The 13976-nt window shown below is 36.2% G+C and overlaps 1 protein-coding gene across 5 annotated transcripts in view; it reads right to left on the reverse strand.

Annotated features, from left to right (window-relative positions):
* LOC150082893 (AP-1 complex subunit gamma-1-like) overlaps nucleotides 1-13976 on the reverse strand; it is a 489084-nt gene that overhangs the window by 167702 nt on the left and 307406 nt on the right. For all 5 annotated transcript variants that reach the window (XM_090377666.1, XM_090377665.1, XM_090377663.1 and 2 more), the window contains 2 exons: nucleotides 8554-8769; nucleotides 717-844 (listed from right to left, as the gene is read on the reverse strand). In XM_090377666.1, the coding sequence (XP_090233792.1) occupies nucleotides 717-844; nucleotides 8554-8769 (344 nt within the window). The remainder of the gene's footprint in view (nucleotides 1-716; nucleotides 845-8553; nucleotides 8770-13976) is intronic.

The raw sequence follows: 13976 nt of genomic DNA on the forward strand, positions 1-13976 counted from the left end.
TTAAGGAAATAAAAAAGGCTGCCTATATATAAAGTGCATAATATGACTATAAGAAATTTCAGAAGTAAAAAAACCAACCTTTTTTTGGATAAAATTTGTTGAAACACTTCCATTTGTTGTCTTTTCACTTCTTCCACAAGCCTACTGGGGATCCATCTGGTGCATATCATTCTGTATCGTAAGAGAGAATGTGTTGAATATATTCTTTAGAAATTCCTAAAGTTGCAGCACTGCCTGTTAATTTAATAGGGAAATCACCATGAACAAGTTCATCTGTTTCATTAGTTGATGTTATTGTCTGCTCGAAGTCTGATCACTGACGATGGCATTACTAACTCAAACACTTTAATTACGACGAACAGTACTGGTATCAACAATTTTATGCTTATACTTGCTAGCTAGCAACTGATGAATTTTGATAGGTGTAATATTTTTGGTAGAAGCTCAATGACATGACTGCATATTGTTTAAATATGAAGTCATTTAAATGGAGTGTTCAAGTTTCCATTTAAAATGATGGAACTGGTAAACAAGCAACTCAGTTGAAACTTGCTGCATTCAGATTATCAACTAAGAGATTACTGTTCTGTCTACTTTTAGATTAAATATTCCTGCCACAAAAACGTTTCCACTACTATTATTTGGAATATCTATGAGTTACACAGTGGTACAACATTACATAAAGTTCACTAATACACAAAATGTAAAATACTTACGGGGCAGCACTAGGGAATCTAACACTTAGCTTCATCAGCGCAGTAATAGCATACTCTTTTGTTGTCAGTGTCATATGAATATCAATCAAAATCTTTTCAAATAAATCTACTACGTTGTCTTCAGACATCTACAAAAATAATTAAACATAATATGAAATAACTGCTGAAGCAAATGTTTAAAAAAGTAATAAAATTTTAAAATCCATATACATACTCTTCTTTGAAATAAAGTGGAAGCTCAACATAACACGCCTCTACATATCATGGTTTTAAATATACTGTGGGTATAATCACGTAACCCCCCCAAAATGAATTATGAAAAAAAAAAAAAAAACGCGTGCATTCAAAAAACTAGCAATTTCATATTGGAAACTGGAAAAGGTGAATACTGTATACTCATACCTCCCATGCATCCTACTACCATATGTCCAAGAGGAAAAATTAGCAAAAACTGGTTGTATATTAGCATTAGCATATGATGCTAAAAAAAAAAAAAAACTTCCCATTTCATCCATCCATCCACTCACTCCAAATATTTGTCTAGATCTGCTTTGAACTTATTTAAGTTGTTGACTCGACTACAACAGGTGGAAGTTTGTTCCAACTATCAACCACCAGCTGGCAAAAGGCAAATTTCTGCACATCTATTCTACAATTGTCTTCCCTCAAACTGAATTTGTCCCCTCAGGTGAGTAATCTGAGAAAGAGGACGAATCCCATTAGCATTGAGCTTGCTCACACCACTCAACGTCTTATACACCTCAATTAGATCATCTCACAGGTGACTAGTCTTAAGACGCAGCAATTTGCAGAACTTAAGCCTTTCTTGGTAACAGCAACACATTGTTGCTATTACCAAGAAAAAAAAAAAAAAAAAGCAAGCGTATATACCATCAGCAAAAAAAAAAAAAAAAAAAAACTTTCCCATTTCATCCATCCATCCATCCATTCACTCCAAATGTTTGGAGTGAATCTCATTATCCTGCTCTGTACTCATTCCACAATATCTTTCTGAAAATGAGGCCATCAGACCTGTATGCTGTACAAAAGGTGTGGCCTGACAAGTGGATAACCTGCCTTATACAAGTGGATAATCATCTCCTTAACCCTGCTAGCAAAATTCCTACATATCACTGACAAGATACAACAAGCTACTCTTGCAGCCTATCTGCACTGCTCAGAACCCTTCATATATGACTGTAACCCCAGGTCCTTTTCATTCTCCACTAACCTGAGTGTAGTACCACCAGTACTTTACATTTGTCAATGTTAAACTTCAGTTGCCACCTCTCAGCCCATCTGCTCAAATTTTCCAGAACCAACTTTCGCATCGTCTGCAAACTTAGACATTAACCCTAATATACCTTCATCGATATCATTGATAAATACAGAAAACAACAGCGGGCCCAAAACCAAACCCTGGGACACTCCACTAATAACAGTAGTCCATGAAGAGCAGTGTCCATTGATTACCACTCTGTCTTCTCCCACTCAATCATCCTATTATCCATTGTAGCAACTTTCCCTTAATACCATTACTGCTCCAATTTGCACAGTAGTCTAACTGCAGTCTTGTCTAGATGATCCTGCATTGCTTCGTTAACTAATGACTATTATTTTCCTGGAAAAGAAGTTAAACTAACATGTCTGTAATTACCTTTGTCTCCCCTTGTGAATTGCAGATCTCCAGTCCATGTGGACCTCCCCTAAGTCAAAGGAAGCTTTCATAATTATGGCTAAGGGTTTGCTTACTTCCTTTAATATAACTGGATAGATCCCATTCACTCCAGGTGCCTTTAAGTTTAAATTCAACAATTTCTCCTCCACTTTGCTCTCAGTTATTACAAAATCATTTAGCTCCCTGCCAGAGGTTGAAAGCTTTTGGCCTCCACTTCCCAAAAACTTCCTCATGTGTGAATGTAGATGCAAAATACTCATTCAGTTTTCCAGCTACCTCAGCAGGTTCAATAACTGAACCGTTGATATCAAGTGGACCAATCTGATTCATCACCTTTCGAGAGTTTACATAAGTAAAGAAGTCTTTACTGTTTTCTTTGCATCCTTTGCCAAAGATTTCTTGGAATATGCCTTTGCTTGCCTAACATCCTTTGTGACTTTATTACAGACAGCTATCTTATATCTACCATAGGCATTGGTGTCTCCTGATAACATATATATGCATCACATGCATTTTTCTTCACTGCCATGAGTCTCATTAGTTCATCTCACATCCATTTATGCCTAAACCTTGGACAGTATTTCTTAGTTGGTATGAAAAGCCTGGCAGCTTCCAAGATTAATTCTTTAAAAGGATCCCACTTTGAATTTGCTGTTAGTAACATCAGCAGTTCGTTCCACTGTATAGAATTTAAAAAAATCTCTGCGACCACTGTAGTTATCATTATGAAAACAAAAACCACTCCCCTTTACCCTTGATGGCAGTTACATCTTTAAGTAAATCCCACATGAAGCCACTGTGATCACTGTCACCCAGTGATTCCTTTATCTGCAGATTCTTAACATATGAAGAATCACTGATGACAATCAGATCAAGAGTATTACTCCCTCTGGTTGCCTCCCGAACATGCTGATGTATAAAACAATCATCCAATAAATTCACAAAAGTCTTGCTAGTGTGTGAGTGACCAATATGCAAGTTCCAGTCTATATCTGGGAAGTTGAAATCCCCCATTATAAGACAATCTAATTTACTAGCCCACTATTTCTCTGTACATTTGTTCATTGTACTCATCAGTCATTAGGCCTATAACACACTCCTACTCTCAACTTTGTTTTCCCAGTGCTTATGTCACACCAAACAGACTCAACACTGCACTGTCCACTCGTGTCAACTGGATGCACTTCCATAGATTTTATGTGTTTCTTAATTAACAGCATCACCCCCTCCTCCCCTGTCTACCCTTTCTGTACACACTGTACTCCCCAAATTCCAATTCTGCATTACTTACTTCTGTGTGATACATGTCTCTGATATCCCAACATCAGCCTTTGATGTCTTCACCAGCGCCTCCAATTCATCAAATTTATTTACTATACTTCTAGCATTGGTGTACATGCAAGTATTCATGCACCTGTTCTTACTCTTAGTTATCCTAACACAACCCATATATTTACTTGTTCCATGATGACTCCCAGCAGTCCTTGAAATCCCAAGTATATCGCTTTCCAGACTGCTGCTCATTCCAATAGAAGCAATGCAAGAATCATTTTCACCTCTGCCTGTGGCTATTGTTAATTTATTAGTCTATGAATGCCCTCCCAAGCTAGCAGTTTTCTGACCCATCTAACACTGCCTCAATAGCATCAGCAAATATCCTTGCACCCTTTCTATTTAAGTGTATCCCATCCCTGTAGTAACAATATTTCCTGTTAACAGGCACAGACCATGCTGAGAAAAATTCTACCCCATGAGCCTTGTACAATCTCTCCAGGGCTGAATTGATTGACAAGGCTCTCATCGTGTACCTCCTCCTATCGTGTCTGGGCAGGATTGCAGACAGTTTCAAATTTAACCCTAACTCACAACTTTTTTACAACAATGATGTGTAAAATTCACTTTCACTTTGATATATTCAGTACTCAGTTCCAGATGTTGTTATTTGGTTTTTAGGAGCATTAGCAACTAAGGCCATATTGCTCCGGGGATATGCGGTGGTCATTCCCTGACCTTTCCACATCCTCCGTATTTGGTGGTCACAGGCTCGAACCCCGGTCTAATCAACAAGCGTGTGTTATGCACTGCTGCTCCTTCCCACCTGGCTACAGAGGCGCCGACTCAGTTCCAGAGTAATTTTTTGTAAACAACATGACTCATAAGAGAATAATTACTGTAGACACCCAGTTTCTCCCCTCAGCTAGAGGTGCAATAAAAGAATATATCAGTGGAACGAGAATTATAAACAGCTATCTCTGGAAGGAATATGGCTACCATTTGTCCAGGGCATTACATTAGTTACAAAAGTAAATTTTTGTGAACAACAGCATTGACATCCTTTCTTTGACTAGAAGTTACAGTCTTAGGATAGCAAATACTGCTAAGGACTGAACTAGACAAATATATATATGAAGTGACAAGTGATTTATGAAGGAATCACATGACTTCATTTTGGCACTATGATAAGCCAGAGAGTTTGGTTTTGATTTAGTTTTCTCAAAACACGGTAAATTCTAGGGCATTAAAAATAAATACACAGCAAAATTAGAGATATATAGGAGCGAAGTAATGGCCTTCAAAATAAAAAATTATACAGTTGAAGAAAATTTAAAGATTACAAAAGTTAAGAGTAGTGATACAAAACGCAGTATATTTTGTGAGAATGGAATTCTACAAAGAACAATCCATGGTTGAATGAAAGTGAAAGAAAAATTGCATTCAATGTAGAAGGTGAAGTAGGCCTCCAAAGAAAGAAAACCAGACTTCATGAAAGCAGCGACAGTGATATGGCCCAATGCATTACAAGTGGTTTCTACAGACATATAGTGAATGAGTTACCAATAAATGGAATAATTTTGAAAGCACAGGCCTATAATTTCATAAACTACTTGGTGGATATGACACATTTCAAGCTTTTGAAGGGTGGCTTTGGAGATGGATGGGTTAGTCTCTTCGGTGACAAATCTGCATTTGGTGATATTACAGCAGAAGCATTTCCTAAATTTCTCCAGAATGTGAATCAAGAAGCCAAATTCTGAAACGATCAGCTTTACAGCACTGTACTATAACTATAAACTTCTCTGCACTCTACTATAAACTTCTCCGCATTGTACTATAAACTTCTCCGTAAAAAGTCAATGGCTATTAAAAAGGCACCTAACAAATCAGGCATGAAATTTAACAAAGGGAGAATTACTGTGTTACTGTGCACAAACAAAACTGAAAATCACATATTAAGCCATTGTGAATCAGTAAAAGTCAAAGTCCATGTTTAAGCATGTCAACATGAAATCTCTACCTGTGATTATAAAAATATCTTCAGCACCTGGATGATGAGTGATATTTTCGTTTGATGGTTTTAAAGTGAATTTGTACCATCGGTGAGATGCTGCCTGGCTTTGCAAAAAAGTTGAAGACAAGGATCTGTTACTGTTGAATCACTGCCCAGCTCATCCTTCGGCTGATGTTTTGAATTGAAAGATGGCAAGAGCAGCATTTCTGCCAAGGAACACAACTGCAGTAATTCAGTCCATGCATCAGGGCATTATTCAAACCTTTAGAAGCATACTACCATGTTGGGCTACTTGCTGCTGTTGTGAACTCAGAAATTCAAGTTCATAGAATTTCTGATAATATTAATAGTGAAAAATGTTGCATACAATATTGGATTAATATAGGAGAAAGTAAGCTCAACAGCAACTGAAAACTGCTGGAAAAAATGTATTGGAAAAGATGAGATCGGCATTTTCAGAACAAGAAGCAAAGGCTGCTTGTTCTTCTGGTGGGACGACAATCAACAAACAGAAAGCTAGTGGCACAGAGAGCAACTCAGAAGATAATGTGGATCACTCGTGTGAGCTAGAAATTTACCAAGTGCCTGAAAACATTATTAAGGTGATGGCCTGGTTAGAATGCAGAATGATAGTGAACATCTTCATTTATTGCATCTGTCCACTATATTCTGGAAAAAAAGAAAATAATAATAATATGGATGGAAAATCATATTTAGAAGCAAGTGCCCCTGATCTAATGACTATTAAAGCAAAAGCAACAAGGATTTATGAAGATATTAACGATAAGTATGGCGAACCCCAAGCGAAGTTCATGGCAAGCAGTAGGTTGTTTAATAGGTTCAAGTATCGGGCAGGTTTCCACAATGTTAAAGTATGCAATGAAGTCGCCATTGCCGATTCTGCAGCTGCAGAGAAATTTTGTGATGTGTCGGAAAAAATTATTGATGAAGGCGGCTATTCAACGCAGTAAATTTTTAATGCTGATGACATTGCTTTGTATTGGGAAAAAATGCCAGATCGAACATACATTGCCAAAGAGAAAAACAAATGTCAGGTTTCAAGGCCTCAAAAGATAGGTCCATGCTCTTGCTTGGGGCTAATGCAGCAGGAGATTACAGATTAAGACCACTGCTTGTGCACCATTCTGGAAATCCTTGTGCATTTAAGAGCATCAATAAACCCACCCTACCTGTGCATTTCCGATTGAACCAGAGAGCATGGATAACAATATCTTTCTTTGAGGATTGGTTTAAATGCTGCTTCATTCCCGAGGTTGAAAAATATTGTAAAGACAACGACGTTCCTTTCAAGATTTTGCTTCTATTAGATAGATAATGCTCCTGGACATCCTATGCATCTAGATGATTTCAATTCGAACGTGAGAGTCATATTTCCACCGGCAAACACAACTTCACTGATCCAAATGATGGATCAGGGTGTTATTTTGAATTTAAAAGAAAACTACATATTTAAGCACAATATTTGCTCAGACACTATCTGCAGTAGGTTTTTTTTTTTTTTTTTTTGGTAGTTGTTGACACATCGGCTTCTGTGGCCATATTGCACTTCCCAAGGTTTTTGCATTTTGTACTCTGATCCAAGCCTGAGGCGGGATTCGAACCCGCGACCTTTGGGTTGCCAGGCAGGCACTTTACCCACCCAGCCAGCCCAATCGGCGCAGTAGAGGTGAGAAAAATATTACGTTAAGAGACTATTGCATATATTTTCAATATTTACCATGCCATCTTAAACATTAATAAGGCCTGGGTGGAAATTACTAAAAGTTGTTTAAATGGTGCAGGGAAGAAAACATGCCCATGGCACATAAAAGGCTTCAAAGGATTTGAAAAAGACGAATCATATGAAGAGGTTACAGAGCTACTTCAGTTCGATGCCAAAGATGTGGAGAAGTTAATAGAGGAAGAAGAGAAGGAATTATCTAACAAAGAACTTAATGACTTGCAGGCAGCAATAGTGAAAGAAGAAAATGCTGACGAAGCTCAAGACGAACCAAATGAGGAGCCGAGATGCTTCATCACCAGAGAGATGGCAATGGCATTTCGTGAAATTGCATCGGCAATGGCGAGGTTTGAGAAGAATGATCCTGATAGTCAAGGATTCTTAAAATTTAACAGAGGGGTGAATGATATGCTGGCTTGCTACGAAGAAATCTACAATGAAAAGAAAAAAGCCACCATCCAGTCATCCATTAATATGTTCTTTCGTAAGGTTGAGCGGTGAAACCCTTCTAAATCTCCACAGCCTTCAACCTCCTCAGCGGTGTACTTATCAGCTGAAGATGTCTATTCTGGCAATGATGCTCGAGAGGTAAAACTTACTGACATTATGCCTGTCTCTTCTCTTTTTTGTATTTTTATAATTTTGAAATTTTTGCAATTGCACACTTTTGTAATTTTCCTGCGCATGAGATAAAAAATTGAATAAATACAATAAATAATTCTATTCACATGTTCGTCGAAAATTTATTTTTTGATTCAATCAATTCAGCAAGCACAGTTGTGACTGCTGCACAAGCATGGGGGAAATTCCAACTTAAGTAGCGTTCACGGAATGCAACCCTTAAGTTAGTCAGGGAGTTCCTGTATTTATTTACTAAGTAAAGTGTATTTATGTTCATAAAAAAAAAAGGCAAAATTTTTTAGGCTATAATGCACTTTGTAATGCAAGTATTAAAGTTGTCACCCGACACACATTATTTCAAGGTTGAACTGTAATTTCAAAAGAGTATTAAATATAGATGCAAATTAGTGCTATAAATTGAAAATTTTATTTCACATAAAAAGAAATTAAAATATTTCATAAGTTGTGTAAACATGTTATTAAATACTGGCAAAATATTTGTACTTACAATAACTGGTTCTGTTTCAGAATCAACTGAAGAATTCAAAAGGTCACCGAATTCACCAATGCACCAAGCAGCAACTTGCAATAATGGCTGACAAGCTTCAAGATCACCAGAAAGTTGTTGCCATAACTGTTGTACTGTATATGCATGTAGTGAGCTACTTTCTGAAATAAGCTGAATTAAATTCCCCACAACATCATCTCGCACATAATTACCAGCCTAAATTAAAAAAACAGTGAAGCGTGATGTTTGTAAAAACAGAATAAAAAATTCATTTCATGATATTCATTTTATTAAATGAATAAAAAGTCCACAACAGCATTGTGTATTAGTAGAATTTATACACTACTTTTAACTAGAATTTATAAACTAGTTTTTACTAGAATTTATATACAAAATAATTCTTAAAATTTCACATCAATTCCACATATACTGGTGTTTGTGTGTTTATCCATAATGCATATAATTTGCTATAATACAGAGAAGCAGATATGACACTGATCTGTTGAATTATGTTTACATGTGCTCATAAATGACAGTAATGTTGGGGAGATTAACAAGTACAATAGGGTCTGTCTGCTTTCCATATCTCTCTCTTTCAATAATGGAAAGAATTATGTGAGTATGTATATAGTTTATCTGCATATCTATCATATATTAGCATTAGCATTAGTAGAGGCATTTGATGCAAGAAAGCAAGCTTATGCAGCATCAGCCAAAAAAAAAAAAAAAAAAAAAAAGTAACATAAATAAATAAAAATAACCACTTCCACTTCACCCCTCTGTTCGTTCGAAATACCTGTCCAGCTGAGCCTTAAACTTATTTAGGCTATCAACTTCCACGACAAGGGATGGAAGTCTGTTCCACCCACCAACCACCCGCTGGCTAAAGGCAAATTTCCGCACATCTATCCTACATCTGTCTTTCCTCAATTTCAATTTATGCCCTCTCAGGTGATTATTCTGAGCAAGAGGAAGAATCCCATCAGCATTGAGCATGCTCAAGCCATTCAAGGCTTTGTACACCTCTATCAGATCACCTCGCTGGTGCCTAGTCTCCAGACACTGTAATTCGCAAAACTTAAGCCTTTCTTCGTAAGAGCACCCCTTTGTCCCATTCACCAATCTAGTTGCCCTTCTCTGTACTCGTTCCAGCAGCTCTACATCCTTCTTGAAATGAGGCCTCCAGGCCTGTATACAGTACTCTAGGTGTGGCCTGACCATTGCCTTATACAAGGGAATAATCACCTCCTTATCCCTGCTAGAAAAATTCCTATATATCATTGACAATACACCATGAGCTACTCTTGCAGCCCGTCTGCACTGCTCAGAGAACTTCATATCTGCCTGCACAACCACCCCCAGGTCCCATATTGTTTGTTTTGTCTGCATTTTGCATACGTTGCATTGCATTGTATTGTGAAAATATTTAAGCAGAAGCAAAGGAAGTGTCTCAATCACCCTGGCAATCTCTGTTACATGTGTGGACAGTTTATAATAAAACTCAGGAAGAAAATCTATAGTATTATTAAACATGCATATTCTTTGAACTTTGGTTGCAAGATTGGTGATCATAACAAAACTTTGGCACTATATTATATGCTGTATTACCTGCACCACAAATCTAAGGATGTGACTAACCAGAAAATATAAACTGTGCCTTTTGCTGTTCCTATGGTGCAGTGAGAACTGTGCAACCACATTGATTACTACTATTTCAGCATAACAAAAATATCAGCGACATCCAGAAAAAAGCAAGAACAGAATCAAATATCCTACAATAAGGCATAATTAAGACCTACTAATATGAGATCCTCCAAAATTATGGTATAAAGGAAGTAGCAATGAATATAGCTAGGATTCGCATGTTGCAGACTTTTTTTTTGACTATCCACTTCAACAGATTTGGACTGCCAACTAGGAAATTATAACACATCGCAATTACCATGTTTTTTGCATCTGACACATATAAGCATCAAATAACATTACATGTGATATGCCACGATGCACATAGGCAGTCATTCCCAAGTGGAATATACAAGTTGTGTAAAAGTAAAATTATGAAATTAAGTGCTCAATTCTGTCATAAAATTGATTGAACTTGCAGTTATTAGCTGCAATGCTTCATTTTGTATGCAGCTTGGCACAATTTTTATTTGTTTTTTGCTTGTGAGGTTAGTTTATGGACATGCAATAAACTTTTAATATATTGAGTTTTTTTTCTCATTTACTACCCAGCCCAAAAGCAAGCATTTGCTTCCAGCTATGAATTCCAGACATTTACTTTTTGATCATTATTTACAAATTTTTAGAATTTTGAAGATTTTGGAATGTTATTTTTCAACATTTTGAAAATTACAAGGCAAGCAAATATTTTTGGATACTGTTGCTAATTTCTTCTTCAATGCTTTACTTTAAAAGATATCGATCTGTGATCTGATTTAATAACACATTGTTCCTCCCTAGCAGAAACTGGAGGTTGTTGTTTTTTGTTGTTTTGGTTTTTTAGGAGCATTAGCAACTAAGACCATATTGCTCCAGGGATATGTGGTGGTCATTCCCTGACCTTTCCGCATCCTCCGTATTTGGTGGTCATGGGCTCGAACCCCGGTCTAATCAAGAAGCGTGTGCTACGCACTGCTGCTCCTGCCCACCTGGCTATGGAGGTACCCCCTTATTTGGAGGTGAATATATTTAGTTAATTAACTAATAAATCAACAAAGTAATTACTGCTAATTAATTAATTCGTTATTGAATACACTCTCTCAAATACAGATGGAAGCAAATGTGTTAACCAGAAAGAGCAAGTAGAACTCCTTTGGTTATAAGTTACAACAGTGGAAATTACATGAAACATGCACTAAAATTAAATTATATAAAAAAACAAACTATTTTCAATATATCCATAATGGAGATAGTATGTGTTTCTGTAAGGACATCAGTGGTCTTCTGAATGAAATGAAAATTGAACACATTCTTAATAAATGGCATAAATTTACTGATGACACATCCTTAATATACCATATCCCCCAAAATCATGGGATAAAGGAAGCAGTAATCAATATAGCATGGATTCTTGTGTTGCAGACTTTGCTGGACTGTCTCCTCAAACAGAAAATTATAAACTGCTACATTTTAGGCAAGAAAAGGTTTAAATGACAATCAGTCATGACTTATTCATTTAAACTTACCCAAGGACAAGCAGAACTGTTTGGTTGTAGGCTACAATAGTGGTAATTACTTGGTAATGCATTGAAACATCACAAAGTCTAAATGTGAATGCAAGAAATGATGTATCAGAAACATACATAAACCATTTCTTTATGTATGTTTCTGAACTCCATCTTTATATGCAGGAGACCTATGGTTACCTACAAAGTTTCAACAATGACTTGAAATGGCTGCCATGCTTTTAGTTCTAACACACTGAGACTGATTTCCAAGCTTTCATCAAGCAGCTCCAACTTGAGACCCCATATAGATTCCCCCCCCTTTAACTTTTATGGTATTGGTCTTTGAATCTCACTTGAGTACCCATCACTTTCACAAAACTCCTCACTAGGCCAAGTTTAACGAAGATAGATGGAAGCAAAACCTTTGTTAGATCCACTTACAGAACATACTGCACACTACTCATTCTTGGCTCATGTGCTTCTTTGAGCCAGCCACATCTGATGTAATGGTTTGTGGCAGAATAGATGTCCTACAGTAATAGGAAACAGCAATATTGTATGATCCATTAACATATCAATGACTGAATTAATTATATTCAAAGTCATTGGTTTGTGAATATGTTCCATTGGTGAGTACCACATTGAATTGCTTCAAGAAGTGTCTTGATATTATAATGTATTAAGATTTTTTCTTTTTTTTTTTTTGTTTTACATAAATAAGCTTTTCATGCCATGATGTTATTTACTTTTGTGACTGTTCTTCAATATCAGAGAAAGAACTATCTTATATGAATTGCTCTTCAACTTTAAAAAAAAAAAAAAAAAAAAAGATGTTCAGGAAGATACAAATTGATTATTTGTTAATGTAGTTTCATTGTAATTACTAGACTGTTTACTCTAGTTTATCAAACAATTTTCAGTACTCTGAAGTGCATCACTGCCTGTCTGATTCGTGTTTAACAGTGAACACATGTATTTAATACTTGTTAATCAGTGATGATAATAGCAGTAGGAGAGAGTTAAAAAGAAATGAGTGAGATTTTAATGTATCTAAGTGTGAAGAGAATTACTGTTGAAACAGTTTTGGTTTGGTTTTACTTGTGCTACAGCAACCTAGGCTGTAATGTGCCAACCATGTCTGTTAAATCAGTGAATTGTGCTGTGGTAAAATGAATGCAATTTAGTTCCACCAAGTTAAGGTATTCATGGCAAGAAGACGTGCATTTTTATTAACAAAGGCTGAATAATAGAATTAAGTTTAATGCCAATGATTGCTTTTAAAGTGCCATAGAATACTCAATATATTTTGATGGACCAACACTGGAGACAAATATAAGCAAATTTCATAATTTCTTTCCAAATTTAGTATAAAATCAAGGTACTAAGAAACATTTAATTCCCTCAACACTAACATTTTAAACTAGTTTTGTTTAAGTTATTGCAATGCCAAATCAGCAAACACACACACACAATACATAAATTGTGTTGGCTAGAATCCTTCTGCCTCTTTAACATTAACAGAGGTTGGTTGGAACAATTCTTTGAAAGGAGCTTGAACATTACAGCTTTAAGCTACTGCTTTTCTTGTTACACACGAAACAGTCAGTATTAACATAGTCATAGACCCTTGGAACAGAAAGAAAAATGGAAACAAATTTTTTGATACAGAAAGATTGAGAAAAAGATATTAATTTAATATGAAACTATGCCATGTTCTTAAGTAAATGGGTAATCATTGGTTCACTCAAAGAGATGACAATTTTGAGAAAAAGATTTAGAAACTGGAACTTGAAATAAGTTACTTATTAGAGGAACCCCACAGGAAAGGTCATGTCGTGGTTAAGTTGGTCAAAGATAAATGGAATTGCCGCAGTCAGTTATATTAGTTATTTATTTCATGTTAGCCCATGATGCAGACTACACACACACACATAGCGTGTCTCATTTAGATGAACAAAGAGGGCAAAGGGGATTGATGGATAGACTGCTTTAAGTTCTTGCAATTCAAGAAAACAGCTTTCAAACTTTGCTGTGAGGAGTCTATGAAGTGGAACCATTCAGACATGATGTGTATTTTGTCATGGTGTACTGTAACAATTCCCTAAAAACTCAATTGATAAAATAGCAGTAGCAGAGCAAGTCATTTACTGTAAAGAATGTTCCCAAAACTTTGTTTCTTTTTTCGTAATGTGAGACTTTGATGTTCTTAACCAAGTATTTTTGCTCTAGTCTCAAGTGATTTTTACACTTCTA

This window comes from Mastigoproctus giganteus, chromosome 7 (genome assembly GCF_048544385.1).
Source record: "Mastigoproctus giganteus isolate SK-2022 chromosome 7, ASM4854438v1, whole genome shotgun sequence".
Classification (NCBI taxonomy): domain Eukaryota; kingdom Metazoa; phylum Arthropoda; class Arachnida; order Uropygi; family Thelyphonidae; genus Mastigoproctus; species Mastigoproctus giganteus.